Here is a 14,114-nt window from a genome sequence, read left to right on the forward strand (position 1 = left end):
GATGAATAAGACTGCTGAAGTGAGTCTATAACCAGGAAGAGGGCAGTGTTCTCGGCAGGGGCCACTCTTTAAAAAGGACCACCTGGTTGTGGTACTTTTCTAGAAGCTGCGTTTGCACAGCACTTCAAAGAAGATTGAGAAAACGTCAACAGGATGAATCAGAGAATAGAGGAAGGGTCTCCTGGAGATGGGGAGCTTGGAAAGGCAGCCCAGCGAGAAGGTTGGTGCCCCACCCACCCACCCCCTCTCCCAGCTTGCGCTCAGACTGTCTGGGCGGTCTGCACTCTCCTTTAGAGAACTGCCCCGAGGCTACGCAAACCTTCTTTGCTCCCGAGTACAAAGAAGAATGGCCAGGAAGTGCCAGAGCTCACAGGAGCCCGGGATGGTCCATAGCTGAGGACTTCCTGGTATTGGAGCGGGACCGCCATGAGGGGTAATGCACACACCCCAGAGTTCCCTGTGGGCTCAAGTTAAAGCTGGGACTCCGCCTGAAAGCGTCCCTTTGCTCAGTTTCCTCCCGGTCCTCATCCTGCCCCCGTGCTCCCTTAACTATGTCCTCCAGTCCTTCAGAAATCACTGGCATGAAGTCATATCCCAAAGTCAGCTTCTGAGGGACTTTGGTTCCTCCCCCTAGGAGAGGCAGTGGGCATGGACAGCCGGGTAGGGCTGAGTGCAGGCCTGGACTAGGAGACAAGACCACCCTGTCTGCTCGAATTTTCCTTAAACGCCACTTCTCGAAGCCACGCTGGGCCTCGCTGGGGCTGGCATCACAAAGTAGCAGCCGCCCATCAGACTCCCCACGTCATCTTCAGGGAATTGTGGTCACGGTAGGGACCCCGGGTCAGGTCAAGATTGGGGCAGGACAGAGAGTCCACAGCACCAGCCTTCGAGAGTTGAGCCTATAACACTGAGTCTACTGCCCCCTAAGTGTCAGCTCCCTCACTCACCTTCTATGTGTCAGAAACTGGGTGTTTACTGGGGACACCTCGCTGAAGGAAACAGGGCACGGTTCCTGCTCGTAGTCCAGGAGGGTCACAGATGAAGACGCGATGCATCTTGACAACGGCTATGTGGGGGAAAGGCTGCAGGGTCAGGGAGGGCATCCTGGAGGAGGCAGCACGCACGGCGAGCCTGGGAATGTGCTGGAGTTCACCAGCCCACGAGGGGAAAGCGCGTGCGCCAGGCGAGGCAAGAGTATAAAGGAAGCCTGCAAGGGGCACAGAGTGGGTGCCAAGCGCTGAGCAGACAGGGTGAGGGGGCCTTGTGGGCTAGGCGAAGGGTCTCAGATTCTGCCCGGGAGCTGTGGGGATACAGTGAGAGATTTAAGCTGAGGGTGGCACGATCGGATTTGCAGTTTTTAAGACATTCCTCCCGGCTGTTGTGTGGAGAAGGGAGTGGAGGCAAGACGGTCAGTGAGGAAGCTGCTGTGTCATCCAGGGAGAGTGGGTGGTGGCCTGGCCAGAGACAGGATCAGGAAAAGGGACCAATCTCAGGGGTATTCGGGAAGTAAAAGGGACAAGACTCGGGGACTGACTCTCTCATCATCGGGGTGACAAGCCTTCAGGAACCCCTGCAAGGTACTCATGACCTCAGACTCTGGGGCTCGTATTTCCCTTCATCCTTCCCACCAGCATGCCTCTCCTCTCTCCCAGGAGTCAGAGAGATCTTTCCAGTAGCTGTAATTCTGGTCATCACCAGTAGGTGGCAGCCCAAGACAGAAAGGGAAGGCTGGTATGGTCGCCCAGTTTTTGGGAAAGGCGTGGTGCTTAATAGACTGGTCCCCTGGGACTTGCCGATGGGCAGTGGACTTACCACCACTATTATGAGGCACGTCACAACAGCACGTCCCTAACTTCTATGGAGACTTGGCTGTCATGCAAATAGGCTCTGCACAGAGCTTTGCATGAGTTACCTCATTTCATCCTCTTAGCCGCCTGGGGTGGGGATCCTCGTTATTCCTTTTATGCATACAGAAAAATGAGGCTCAGAGAGGTCAAGTAACTTGTCCAAAGTCACACAGCCAAGAGCCTCAGAATGAAGATTGGCATCCCAATCTATCTCCATCACTACAGGAAACAGATTGTTTCAGAAAAACTTGCCCTAAAACTCCTACTGTTTTCTATCCCCTTTCACCCTTCCCCCTTGACTCCCTCTCCCTTCCTCCTCCTCCTGTGTGCCTCTGAAGACTTCTGAAAATTGCCAAAGGTCTCACCATCTACCATCATTCTTTGGGAGAGATGGAGGGGGCTGGGCTTGAGAGATCTGGAACTTCTCTGTTCAGATCCCTGCCGCGTAGCGCAGGCCTTGCTTTTTTCCACAAGGTTGTGGGCCAGGAAGGAGCAGATGTTTATCTGCTTTTTGCAGATGAAGAAAGAAGCTAAGCTCCGTGCCCAGGCCACACGGTGAGACCAGGCCACACTGGATCTGGCTAGTCCTGACCCTCTACCACCAGCGGTTGTTTCACAAACCACTTGTGTATTCCAAGCATTGCCCCTGCAGGGACCACCAACCCCATTCCTCCTGCCCAAGGTATAGAGTCCAAAGGCTGGTTTTCAGACCCCTGTCTTGCCAGGAGCTAGGCTTCAGACATTCAGTCAATCGAGGCATCCTGTCAATGGCCCATAAGCCCTATTTCAGCAGGACTCCAAGCAGATGGGGGAAAATTAATAAATGTGTAAAATTCCTTTTTCTCCCTTCCCACCCCACCAAGAACCAAGCCAGCGGATAACTATGGGATGGCTGCCAGCAGAGTTTGGTCTTCAGAGCTGACTGATGGCGCTTGTACTCCTGCGGCTCACTGCCAGTCTAGTCACCACTCTTTCCAGTTTTGTGGGTGTTCTTACTGCTGGAAATTCGAAGCTGTACCCCTGCTGTGACTGGGACAGGGAGAAAAGGCAGGGGCTGAACCCAGGAGAAGCAGCAGAGGGAAGAAGCCACACTTTTGCTTGGCTGGATGGGGCATGGGTGCTGGGGGAAATACAGCAACAATAACAACAGTATTGATCATGGCCATGCAGCGAGCACTTGCGATGCATTAGGGCCGTGTTAGGCACTCTACATACTTAAGACTGTTTCATCGAATCCTGCATCATTTATTTATCCCCTCCACCAACATACGGACTTCCCTGGTAGCTCAGATGGTAAAGAGTCTGCATGCAATGTGGGAGACCCCAGTTTAATCCCTGGGTCGAGAAGATGCCCTGGAGAAGGAAATGGCAACCCACTCCAGTACTCTTACCTGGAAAATCCCATGGACCGAGGAGCCACCAATATGTAGAGTGACTGCCACATGCCGAGCACTATTCTAGACGCAGGGGAGTAAACTAAGGAACAAGACAGAATGGTCCCAGACTTTGTGAAGATGCCATTCAGGTAGGGATGGCAAGCGATAACCACAGTTTCTGATGAGTGCTATAATAAATACTAAACAGAGCTCTGAAGGCTACAGGAAGTCTGGGAAAGCGTCTCTGAGGCAGTGATAACTGAGCCTAAAAGATGAAGAATCATGCCAAGGTTTTAAAACCAAAAGGAATGAATTCAAGGGAGAGAGATGAGAAACATTTCAGGCAGCAAGAGCAGCAAGCGCAAAGGTGCTGAGGTCAGGGAGGGGAGGGGTGCGGCAGGTGAGGTCCCAGAGGCAAGCAAGACTTGATGAATCAGAGCCCGTGGGCCATGGGAGATTCCATTCTATGGGCGAAGTCGGGTCTAGAATCTAATCCTGCACCCTTCACCGCCAGCTGCCATTTCTTACGTCATCCGGGTCACAAACAATCACTGTGCCAGGCTCTGTGCTGGAGGAAAGGGAAGGCCACCGGGGTTTCCCCACCCAGCCAGCTCTTGGGAAAGGATGCTGTGCCGAATCACACTGCTTGCCTGGGACTCGCCAGCGGGCAGTGGGTCAATCAGCGGGGTAACAGCAGCATCTAAATTCCGTGGACAATTGCCGTCGTGGAAACCTGTGTCAGAGCTCTATGCGAATCACCTCATTTCGTCCTCACAGCCCTGTGGGATGTGGGACCACTGTCATCCCAGTTTGGTCAAGAGGAAGATTATGGAGCAGGGAGCGACATTTAAGCTTTACCAGGACAAGAGCTTCGGCTGCGCGCACCTTCCCTCCCAGGCCTCAGAGCAGCACCCGCCCTGAGCTGTGGTTATCTGACCACCCCATCAGCAACACACACACACGCGCACACACACAGGTGAAGAACCCTGGGCTCAGAGGTCAAGTCATGTGAGGAAGAGGACTCCAGCCCAAGGTGACCCCAGCCTTAATCTTGCCTGGGCCGGTGACAAGCAGCAGGGGGGGCTGGAAATGAGGAGGAGGGTGACTGCTGGGCGATGCGGAAACCTTGGCCCCCAGCCTGGAATCCGGCCTCCAGATATTTTCCTGGCCTGAGCCCAAACCGGTCGCCCTGCTTGGACAGCTACTCTGGTGAATGAAGCATTCCGCTCTGGGAATCTCTGTTCAGAGAACCCCGGCCTCCTCAGATCTGTCCTTAATGGGGCTGAGTAGCCTGCGCGGGTCACATCCCCACGCAGACCCTCGCAATCCCCCGCCCGGGCCTCTCTGCGGCTTGAAGGTCAAGGCCTGCCCTCTGGGCCGCCAGAGGTCACTTGCCATGCCCCAGCTGCAGGCTGCAGGAGAGTAGGGGAGAGGTCAGCTCTGCTCCTCCCTGGCAGGGGCAGGAGTGCGGGAGGTGAGGAACCACCGGGACCCCAGGAGGGTATGCGGCCGCCTGGGGACACCGGCCCCTCCGTCAGGATCAATCACCCTAAGCCTGTCTGAGGAGCAGCCGGCTTAGGAGCAGCCGTGAAAGCCGCCTTTGTGCCCGAGGAGAATGAGCCGCAGGAGGACGGGGGCCCCTGGCCCAGGGCACCCATCGGGCCCCAGATCCTGAAGTAACACCGAGGGGAGGACCCCCAGCCTGGCCCCCGCCCCACCCCGCCCCGGGCCCAGCCGAGCCCGGTGCCCGCTTTGTGCCATGGGAGCTGCCCAGGGGAAGAAGGTAGGAGCCCCCCAGGGTCCTGCAGAGGCCCTGGACGTGGGGAGGGAGGCTGCGCCCGCCAGGTGGGGTCCCTCACACACTGCTCGCCGCCCCCCCACCCCCACCCCGAGCTCACAGCTAAGATTTCATGTAGAAACCTGGCTGGGGCTCAGGGCAAGGCCGGCATCTAATCTCTCCATCTCTGAATCAGATCTGGGGCCGCCCGGCCTCTCAGGCTCCCTGGTCTTATGCACACACACACACACCCTTCCTGCCCTGCCTCGGGTTCCCCGACCACTCCCCTCACCCCCACCCCCAGCACCAGGGGAGCCTGGCACAGGTGAAGGCAGAGGCAAGAAAATAATAACAACCATTGTAATTAACTTGGCCAACCAGTGGTCACCAGAGGTAGAGCCAAGGGCAAGTTATTGAAGCTATCTGTAGCTCATTTCCTCATCTGTGAAATGGGGACAGTAGTAGTCACTACCTCCCAGGTTTGTGGTGGGGGTTAAAAGAATTCTAACATGCGAGGCGTTTGAAAGAGTGCCTGGCGCACAGCGGGCTGTATACAAGCTATGGTCTGTTGCTGGTAGATTTGTCTTCATGTTATTAGCCATGTTATCCATCCATTATCCTTCTCAGTCTGGGGTCTCCATGGGGTGGGGGGAGGGAGTGTTGTAGGTAACACAGCCAGTGCAGCGTTTCTGAAAATGAGGTCTGTACACCCCTTGTGTTGGCTTTAAACATTGCGGGGGGTTGGTGTGGGAGGGGGCTTGTTAACCTGTCGCTTTCTCAGGGCCCACCCAGAGCTCCTGGATCAGAGTCTCTGAGGAGGGGCTGGGGAATTCTCGCACATGTTCAGAGCCATACCAGGACTGCCCACCAGCAACGTGGTCAGGCTGCCAGGCCCCAGCTCCTCCACCCACTTGCTGTGGTGAGGAACCCCGCCCTCTGCATCCCAGTCCTCACCTGGGAAGTGGGGCGGGTACCCATCTCTGAGGGGTTCCCTGAGATGCTGCCGGTAAAGTGCTTATCAGCTTCCTGACCCCCAGAGGGCCCCATACACGGAGATGCTAATCCTCACCCAGCTGTGATGACCTATTGTATTAAAGGCGGAGAAGTGAGGTTCAGAGGCCAAGCGTGACTTCTTAGCCAGTGTGAAAATGGGCAGGATATTGACCCCCTTCTGCCTAACTGCAAACTTTCTGCCAACCCAGCCCATCCCACACTTTTCAGATTTAAAGAGTACATCATGGATCTGTGGAGGAAGAACTCTGGTCCTCAGTTTCACCATTTGCAAAACCGGAGTGTTGGGCTAGATAACCCCTGCATGCATGCTAAGGTGTGTCCAGCTGTTTGCGACCCCATGGACTGTAGCCCACCAGGCTCCTCCTTCCATGGGATTCTCCAGGCAAGAATACTGCAGTGGGTTGCCATACCTTCCTCTAGGCGATCTTCTGACCCACGGACTGAACCCAGATCTCCTGCATTGCAGGCCGATTCTTCACCATCTGAGCTGGCCAGGCCTCCTAGCACTGGCCTCGCTCCCCATTGCAGGGCTGACTCCTGCCTACAGGGGTCAGTGCGGGTCACCTGCAGTCAGGGCAGGAAGGTGATGAGCCACAGCCTCTGGGAGTCCCAGAGCTGCCCTCCCAGCCAAGCCTCGGGCCCCAGCCCTGGCCCCAGCCGATCCCCTCTTTCAGAAACATTCTTTCTGTTCCTCCCCGCTGGATCCTGTCTGTGCTGAACATGAGGCAAGGCTAGTCATCGTGGAAGCCAGCTTCCCAGGCCTAAAAATGACCCTGATAAGGTCTGTCCCAGGAAGGACGGAGTATAGCTCACGGTCAGCCTCTCCCTGTTCCTCCCCACCCCGTGGCAGACATCGCAATCGATCCCCACTAAGGGTGCGATCCCACACCCTTTCCCACCAAGTCCAGACAGCTTCACAATCCTCAAGGCAGCCGGGGGTGGGCGGGGGGGCGGTCAGTGAGAACTTGCCCCCAGGTTGAAAGCCACGCCTATCCTTGGACCCAGCCCCTTCCCCACCCCAGGGGAAAGCCCTCCAGGGAGAAGGCAGCCAGGCACAGTGATGGGGAACATGGGCTACACAGTCAGACAGGCCTGCCTCCTTTCCTCCACATCCTCTGTGACCTTCAGCAAGTCACTGCACCTCTCTGATCCTACCTTAGTAAACGAAAGATAAAAGACCCTCCTCAGATTGTTGTAAAACCCAAATGAGCCCATGCCTGGAACAAAACGGGCGCTCAGTCTCTCCCTGAACCGGATCCTCCGCGGCTGTGTTCTCTTCTGAGCCTCACCAACCTTCCCTTGAGCCAGCAAGGGCATCGGTAACACGGCCAATGGCAGGCATAAAAGCTGACCCCCAGCAGCTGTGCCTTCCCCGCTGGCCAGTGGGGAGCCAGGCTGGCGCGAAGGCTGTGAGCAAGCCTCAAGCCAGGCTCCCTTATCGGTAGACCACCCCACCAGACCTCGTCCATGCCCATCTCCCTCCCAGAAGCAACACCCCGCTGGCCTGTGTGACTTTGACAGGCCTGCTGTGCGGAAAGCAATCCCTGTCACCTGTGCATGTGTTCTCCCACAGGCTTGTCCCGTGAAATGCACCCTGCTATCCTCAGAGGCGTCCCATACCCTGCCCCCAGTTATGGCTTAATCATAATCATAAAAGGACACGTCTGGAAAAGCCTTGATGATGCGGTCCGGTCCCCGCCTCACTGAACAGCTGGGAAGACTGAGGTCAGAGACGGGAAGGACTTCCCAGGGCCATGCAGCCAGGGCCAGGGCATCTCTGTAGTGCCTGCAGTCCCTTCCCCAGCACCAGGAAGGGGGGACAGAGCGGCCCCTTGGAGATGACTCTTGCCCACAAAGCGTACTCTCGGGGTACCCAGCTCTGTCCACCACCTCTTCATCTCTCCCGCCCCAGCCTCCCCCAGCAAAATAGCAGCTGGGTGCCTGCTCCCCTGCAGCTTCCCTGGTGGCTCAGTGGTAAAGAATCCTCCTGCCAATGCAGGAGACCTGGGTTCGATCCCTGGGTCAGGAAGATGCCCTGGAGAAGGGAATGGCTACCCACTCCAGTATTCTTGCCTGAAGAATCTCATGGACTGAGGAGCCTGGCGGGCTACAGCCCACGGGGCCACAAGTAGCTGGACACGACTGAGTGACTAAGATCACTAGCACCTGCTTCCCTGTGCCGGGAACCGAGCCCGGGACGGAAAGGGATGGTTCCTGCCTTCACAGCCGTCTCTGTGAGTTGGGGAGACGGACAGGCAGCCAAATACTGATAGGTGGGATCAGCGCATGTGATGGTCAAGATGGGGCTGACCGGTCGGACTTGTCAGGACCATCTCCAGCTGCAGTTGGGGGGCGCCAGGTATGAGGACTTCAGGTTGGAGTCAGCTGCTGAAATTCCCATAAATTGGATTTCAGCTAGAATGCCATCTGCTTCAAGGAAGGGAAAACCAAAAACCAACTGGTCTAAACAATAAAGAAATTTATTGGGCTCCCTAAGTGGAAGTCCGGAGAAGGCAATGGCAGCCCACTCCAGTACTCTTGCCTGGAAAATCCCATGGACAGAAGAGCCTGGTAGGCTGCAGTCCATGGGGTCACAAAGAGTCAGACACGACTGAGCGACTTCACTTTCACTTTTCACTTTCATGCATTGGAGAAGGAAATGGCAACCCACTCCAGTGTTCTTGCCTGGAGAATCCCAGGGATGGGGGAGCCTGGTGGGCTGCTGTCTATGGGGTCGCACAGAGTCGGACACGACTGAAGCGACTTAGCAGTAGCAAGTGGAGGTCCAATGGCTCAGTGATGTCTCCAGGGCATTTCCTAGAACACGCAAGCAAGGTTCCCTTGAATTTCACTGGGAGCAATTAAGTCACATGCCATCCCTAAAGCAGTCCTTTTCCCCTGGGGAACACCAAGGGCATTGGCTTCGCCTGGAATCCTGAACCCGGTGCTGGCAAAGGACGGAAGCAGGACCATGGGACTAGTTGAGGCCAACCAGAGACCCCTTAGGGCTGGAGATCAGCCCCCCAATGTCATCCCCGAAAACTCAGCAGGAGAGAGTAAGATGGATGCTGGGCGTTCAGTCATAATGTGCCTGCCACCTCCGTGCGGGAGCTGGTGGTATCTCTGACCATGGTGTGAACAGAGAGAATGGAAAGAAATTGAAAAGTTCAAGGGGGGGGGCAGAAAGCGTGCTGGACCAAGAGTCAAAAAGCAGATATTGTTGCCCCTACTCATCCTGGGCAACTCAGCATGTTGTAATCTGCAAGGCGGGTACCCAGGCCACACTCAGGATTTTTGCAAAAGATCAAATGAAGGCATTTTCAATACACGGAAGCAGTGTTTCTGTTTGGAACATTCCAGAAGCTGGAAATCTTGGCCGCCTGGGTGTGCGCTGATTTTCTTTGTTTTTTATTTTTGGCCGCACTGGGTCTTTGAAGTGGCGCATGGCTCTTTGCTGCTGTGCACAGGCTTTCTCTAGTTGTGATGTGCTGGCTTCTCGCGCTTCTCTTGTTGCAGAGGCACGGCTGCAAGGCGGGCTTCAGTAGTTGCGGCGCACGGCCTTAGGGACTGCCCCACAGCATGTGGGATCTTAGTTCCCCAACCAAGGATCAAACCCATGTCCCCTGAATTGGCAGGTGGATTCTTAACCACTGGAGCACCAGGGTCCTGGCATGGACCTGGTGGACACCATTTTGCTGTGCCCTAAGGCCACCTAATGACCGTTTTCCTGGGCCCTGAGGCCACAGGACCGCCAGAGTCCTGATGTACATTAATTTTAGAGAGATGAGTGCAGACAACAATGTCCTGCGTGGAGCCTTGCTTAAAGTTCTTGTGACAGTGAGGCTGCAGGTCCTTGGGTAGAAAGGGTCCAGGAAAAGCGACCCCCATGGACCTCAGACAGCCCTGGAGAGCGTGGACATGGCATTCTCTAAAACATTCCTCCGAACTCAGCACCACCCGGGTTTTTCACTCCGTGAACAACTCTGTTGATGTTTGCCAAGACGCTCATGGCTTTGCATTCATCTTCATTAGAAGAACATTTCCGTGGCTGAAACAAAAGGGGAAAAAATTGGGAGAGATGGCTAATTTTGATAAACATCCTGGAAGGGAGCGTTTCTTACAGATCCCAAAAGGCACCCATCTGGCACGGCCCCGCTAACTCCCTGAACAGTTATCCCCATCATGATGGATGGGTGCTCTCAGCCCAGGCCCAAGGAAGGGTTCCACTCGCCAGCCCACAGCTGAGCTGGGCCTGAGGGCTGTGTTAGGAGCCCCTCACCATCCATGCCAACCTACCCTTGCTACTCTGCCCACCACGTCAGACCGCTTCTGAGGGGAAAGAAGTTCACCACCAGGTTCCCAGAGGACTCTCAGAATGGGGGGCTCAAGGCCAAGAGGAGAAGGTGGTCAGGAGCCCGTGAGGAGGCCCCTTCCTCACCCCCAACAAAGCAGAGACCTGCTCCTGGCTGAGCCCTGACTCCCAGCATCCCTCCAGCCTCCTGGGCCTCACTCACACCAGCGGCTGACGCTTAGAAGGCCTCCTGACGGCTGCCCACACATCCAGCCCAGGCCCAGGCCCAGCTCCTGCCCACCTACTCTTGTAACTGTTCTTGGGCCAGGCATCCTGCCCACCTACTCTTGTAACTGTTCTTGGGCCAGGCATGTGCTGAATTCTGACCGTACCCCCAGCAGACGCTCCATCACAAGGTGTGAGGGCAGACGAGGAGGAGGGGGCCTGGCAGCTTCTGAGCACTGACCCTGCCAGCCACCGCGCTCGGGGCTTTCACAGGCTTCCCTCCACCCTCCCAGCCCCGCAAGGCAGACAATGCCACGCTCACATCATGGATGAGTGACACCCATGGATGCGCCGCTCTGAGCAGCTGAAAGGGGCTTTCAAAGGCAGGTGGAATGACCTTTGGAAGCAGAGAAAGGGCACCATTTTCCTAACGGCCCTAAGGCCACCTAATGAAGCTGTCATTCCCTGCTGCTCTTGGCTTCCCAGGCTGGGTTCAGGAGTTACCTGAACAGGTGTACAGATCAGGCACTGCACAGAAGCGATGACTGCATGGGTTCGTAGGGGTGGGATCCATCCCACATCAGCCAGTGGAACCTTGTTCCCCGGGTGCTGGTTAAGTCTGCCCAGAGGCAAGAGTATTGCCCCATATAAAGATGCAGAGCCGTTGCTTAAAGCCCTTCAACCACCTTTCCCAAGACTAAAACTTTTCCTGTTCGTCTTTGCGGCTGGAAGTCCAGCTTGGGAGGGAACAACACTGAAGGAAAAAGAAAGATGCCCGCCCAGCTGGCACTTCTTCTAGGACGGCTTCCCTGCCTGGGTCTCAAATGCCCACACAGGACTCGGGGCTGAGTGAGCAGGGGGAGGGCAAGCCTGTCGTAGAGCTGCGTTTGCCTAACTGGGTCTGGATGTTTTACTAAACCTGAAGGACTACCGGGGTAGCTGAGAAGGGGCCAGGGAGATGAGAAGGGGGTAACCGTCTCCTTGTGAATGTGCTAAGAAGCCTCACCACAAAGGTACCGACACCCCTGTTTCACCAGGGCAAAAACCCAGACTCAGGGAGGCACCCTTCAAGTACCAGGGCTGAGACTTGAACCAAATCCGTCTGGTTCCTAAGACCACCTTCTCGTTGACTTGCTTTTTTCGAGCATCAGGATGAAACCGCATCTCTAGCCAGAATAAATCTTCACCTTGTGGGTAGAGTTACTAGCTGGTGGTGATTCCGGCCCCACTGGGAGCAGCGCCGAAGAAGGGCCTTAAAGTTCAGAGGAATTTAATTTCCATCATGAAAGAACTCAGAGGTGGGGCAGGAGGGGCCACATCAAAAGCCTGCTTTTGAGAAGGCAGAAACCCAAAAGCAGCTCCCTTGCTGGGCCCGGGGATCCACTTTCGGAACATTGTGTCTCCTGGGCCCACGTGAATGAGGGGCTTTGTTCGAGTGTGAGATCAGATCTCAGGCCTGTGGTGGAGGGGAGGGGCAAGCGGCTGGAGCCTTGCTTCTTCATCTAAAATCTGAGAGGGGCTAAATGCAACCAGCAAAGCCACGCCAAGGAAGCCATGGGAGGCAGGCTCAGTGCTGGTTTCCCTGCTCCCAAGGTGCAAGTCACGATGAGGCCTGGGGTGTCCCACAGGGATGTCACCCCCCAGAACAGAACCCGTGGGGCCCAGCCAGAAACCAGGGGGTGACTGCTGTTCAGAGGGACCTCCCTGCAGGGCTGTCCTTATGCACTTGCACTCTTGGGAACACTTTGGGGTCGTGTTGGGGTGTTGTTGTTCAGCCTCTCAGTCATTGTCCGACTCCTTGCGACCCCACAGACTGCAGCACACCAGGCTTCCCTGTCCTTCAGTATCTCCCAGAGTTTGCTGAAACTCATTTCCATTGAGTTTTGGGGGGTACGATGGGGCAAACGTTCATGGGGAGTCCCGCCATCAGGTCAGCATCAATGAAGGTCCCGCAGAGATTGTGATCACAAGCAGGCACGGGGAAGTGACGTCTTGGTTCCCTGGGGCTGGGTGGCTGAAAGCAGCAGAGGTGTATCCCCTCACAGCACTGGGAGGCTGGAGGCCTGAAATCAGGGTGTCAGCAGAGCCAGGCTTCCCTGAAGGCTCTGGGAAGAGCTGTTCTCTGCCTTTCTCTCTGCTCCCGGGGTGCGTGTGTGCATGCCCAGTTGTGTCCAACTTTTTGCAACCCCATGGACTGTAGTCCACCAGACTCCTCTCTCCATGGAATTTTCCAGGCAAGAATATTGGAGTGGATTGCCATTTCCTTCTCCAGGGGATCTTCCCCACCCAGGGATCAAACCCACGTCTTTTGTATCTCCTGCATGAGCAGGTGGATTCTTTAGCGCTGTCGGCTACTGGTCAGCCGTCTTTGTCATCCCTTGGTTTATCTATAGATGCTTCTTACCCGCGTCTGCCTCTGTTCTCACACGGCATCGCCTTGTGTGTGTGTCTGCGTCTCTTCTCTTCTTAAAAGGACACCAGTCATATCAGCTTAGAGCCCACCCTCATGACCTCATTTTAACTGCGTACATTATCAAAAACCCTGTTTGCAATTCAGGAAACGTGCACAGGTACAGGGGCTAGGGTTTCAACATACCTTTTAGGGGATACAATTCAATTCAACCCCTAACCGTGACCCCGTTCATCCTCTCCTGGCTGTGCTCCTGGGGCCTGCAGTTCATTTTAGTTTCTGTTCTTGGCAATGGCTTCCCACGTGGGATACCCAGAGAGTTTCATTTTGATTCAGAATCTGACCCTCTACTCTCCTGAGTAAAACCCTTCAAGAGCCGTTACAAGGAAATCACAACCATAGAGAAGAGGGTATGAGCCCTCTGTGCCCTTACTCCGGCCTGGCCGCCTGAGACGCTCATACTCATTCTGCTCCAGCCATATTGGACTCCACGGCTTCCTCCAACAAGCCAAGAGCTTCCCCGCCTCAGAGCCTCTGTTTTGCTGTGCCCTCCACCCGGGGTGCTCTTCCCTGGCTCTTTCCAGGACCGGGTCCTTCAGGCTTCAGCTTAGAGAAGCCGCCCCTGACCCCTGCAGCTAAAGCACCTCCATCTTGGTCCCCAGTCCCACAGCTGCTTCACAGATCTTACTTGAGTATTTCTTTATTTTTAAAAATTGTTTGGCCGCCCTCGATCGCCGTGGGTACGTGCAGGCTTCCTCTAGTTGCAGCAAGAGAGGGCTACTCTTCGTTGCGGTGCATGGCTTCTCGTTGCAGTGGCCTCGTTGTGGAGCACAGGCGCTAGGCGCATGGGCTACAGTAGTGGCACAGAGGCTTTGCTGCCCAGAGGCATGTGGGATCTTCCCGGACCAGGGATCGAACCCGTGTCCCCTGCATTGGCAGATGGATTCCTAACCACTGGGCCACCAGGGAAGTCCCTTGGCTGTTTCTTTAACTGTGTCGTAGCTGGCTTTCCCAGGCTCCACGTCAGCTCTATGAGGGCAGGAACTCCCTGTCACTCAGTCTGGATGCTAGGGGGCATATCCTAGGAAGGAGAATCAGTGAATCCATAGCTACCATCCAGGAAACTCACTCCTTCCTTCCACACGTATGTCCTAAGCATCCGCTTTGAGTCAGA

The 14,114-nt window shown here is 55.6% G+C and overlaps 2 protein-coding genes across 6 annotated transcripts in view; both read left to right on the forward strand.

Moving 5' to 3' along the window:
- Nucleotides 1-3,433, forward strand: part of FAM3D (FAM3 metabolism regulating signaling molecule D) — an 81,549-nt gene extending 78,116 nt beyond the window's left edge. For all 4 annotated transcript variants that reach the window (XM_060402288.1, XM_042236007.1, XM_012099781.5 and 1 more), the window contains 2 exons: nt 104-220; nt 2,711-3,433. In XM_060402288.1, the coding sequence (XP_060258271.1) occupies nt 104-157 (54 nt within the window). In that variant the 3' untranslated portion in view covers nt 158-220; nt 2,711-3,433. The remainder of the gene's footprint in view (nt 1-103; nt 221-2,710) is intronic.
- FAM107A (family with sequence similarity 107 member A) overlaps nt 114-14,114 on the forward strand; it is a 98,013-nt gene continuing 84,012 nt past the window's right edge. The window contains exon 1 of one of the 2 annotated variants that reach the window (XM_060402291.1): nt 114-220. In XM_060402291.1, the coding sequence (XP_060258274.1) occupies nt 188-220 (33 nt within the window). In that variant the 5' untranslated portion in view covers nt 114-187. Of the gene's footprint in view, nt 221-4,467; nt 5,007-14,114 lie in introns of those variants that run through there. The other variant, XM_042236018.2, reaches the window with a different exon arrangement.

Source organism: Ovis aries, chromosome 19 (genome assembly GCF_016772045.2).
Source record: "Ovis aries strain OAR_USU_Benz2616 breed Rambouillet chromosome 19, ARS-UI_Ramb_v3.0, whole genome shotgun sequence".
Lineage (NCBI taxonomy): Eukaryota > Metazoa > Chordata > Mammalia > Artiodactyla > Bovidae > Ovis > Ovis aries.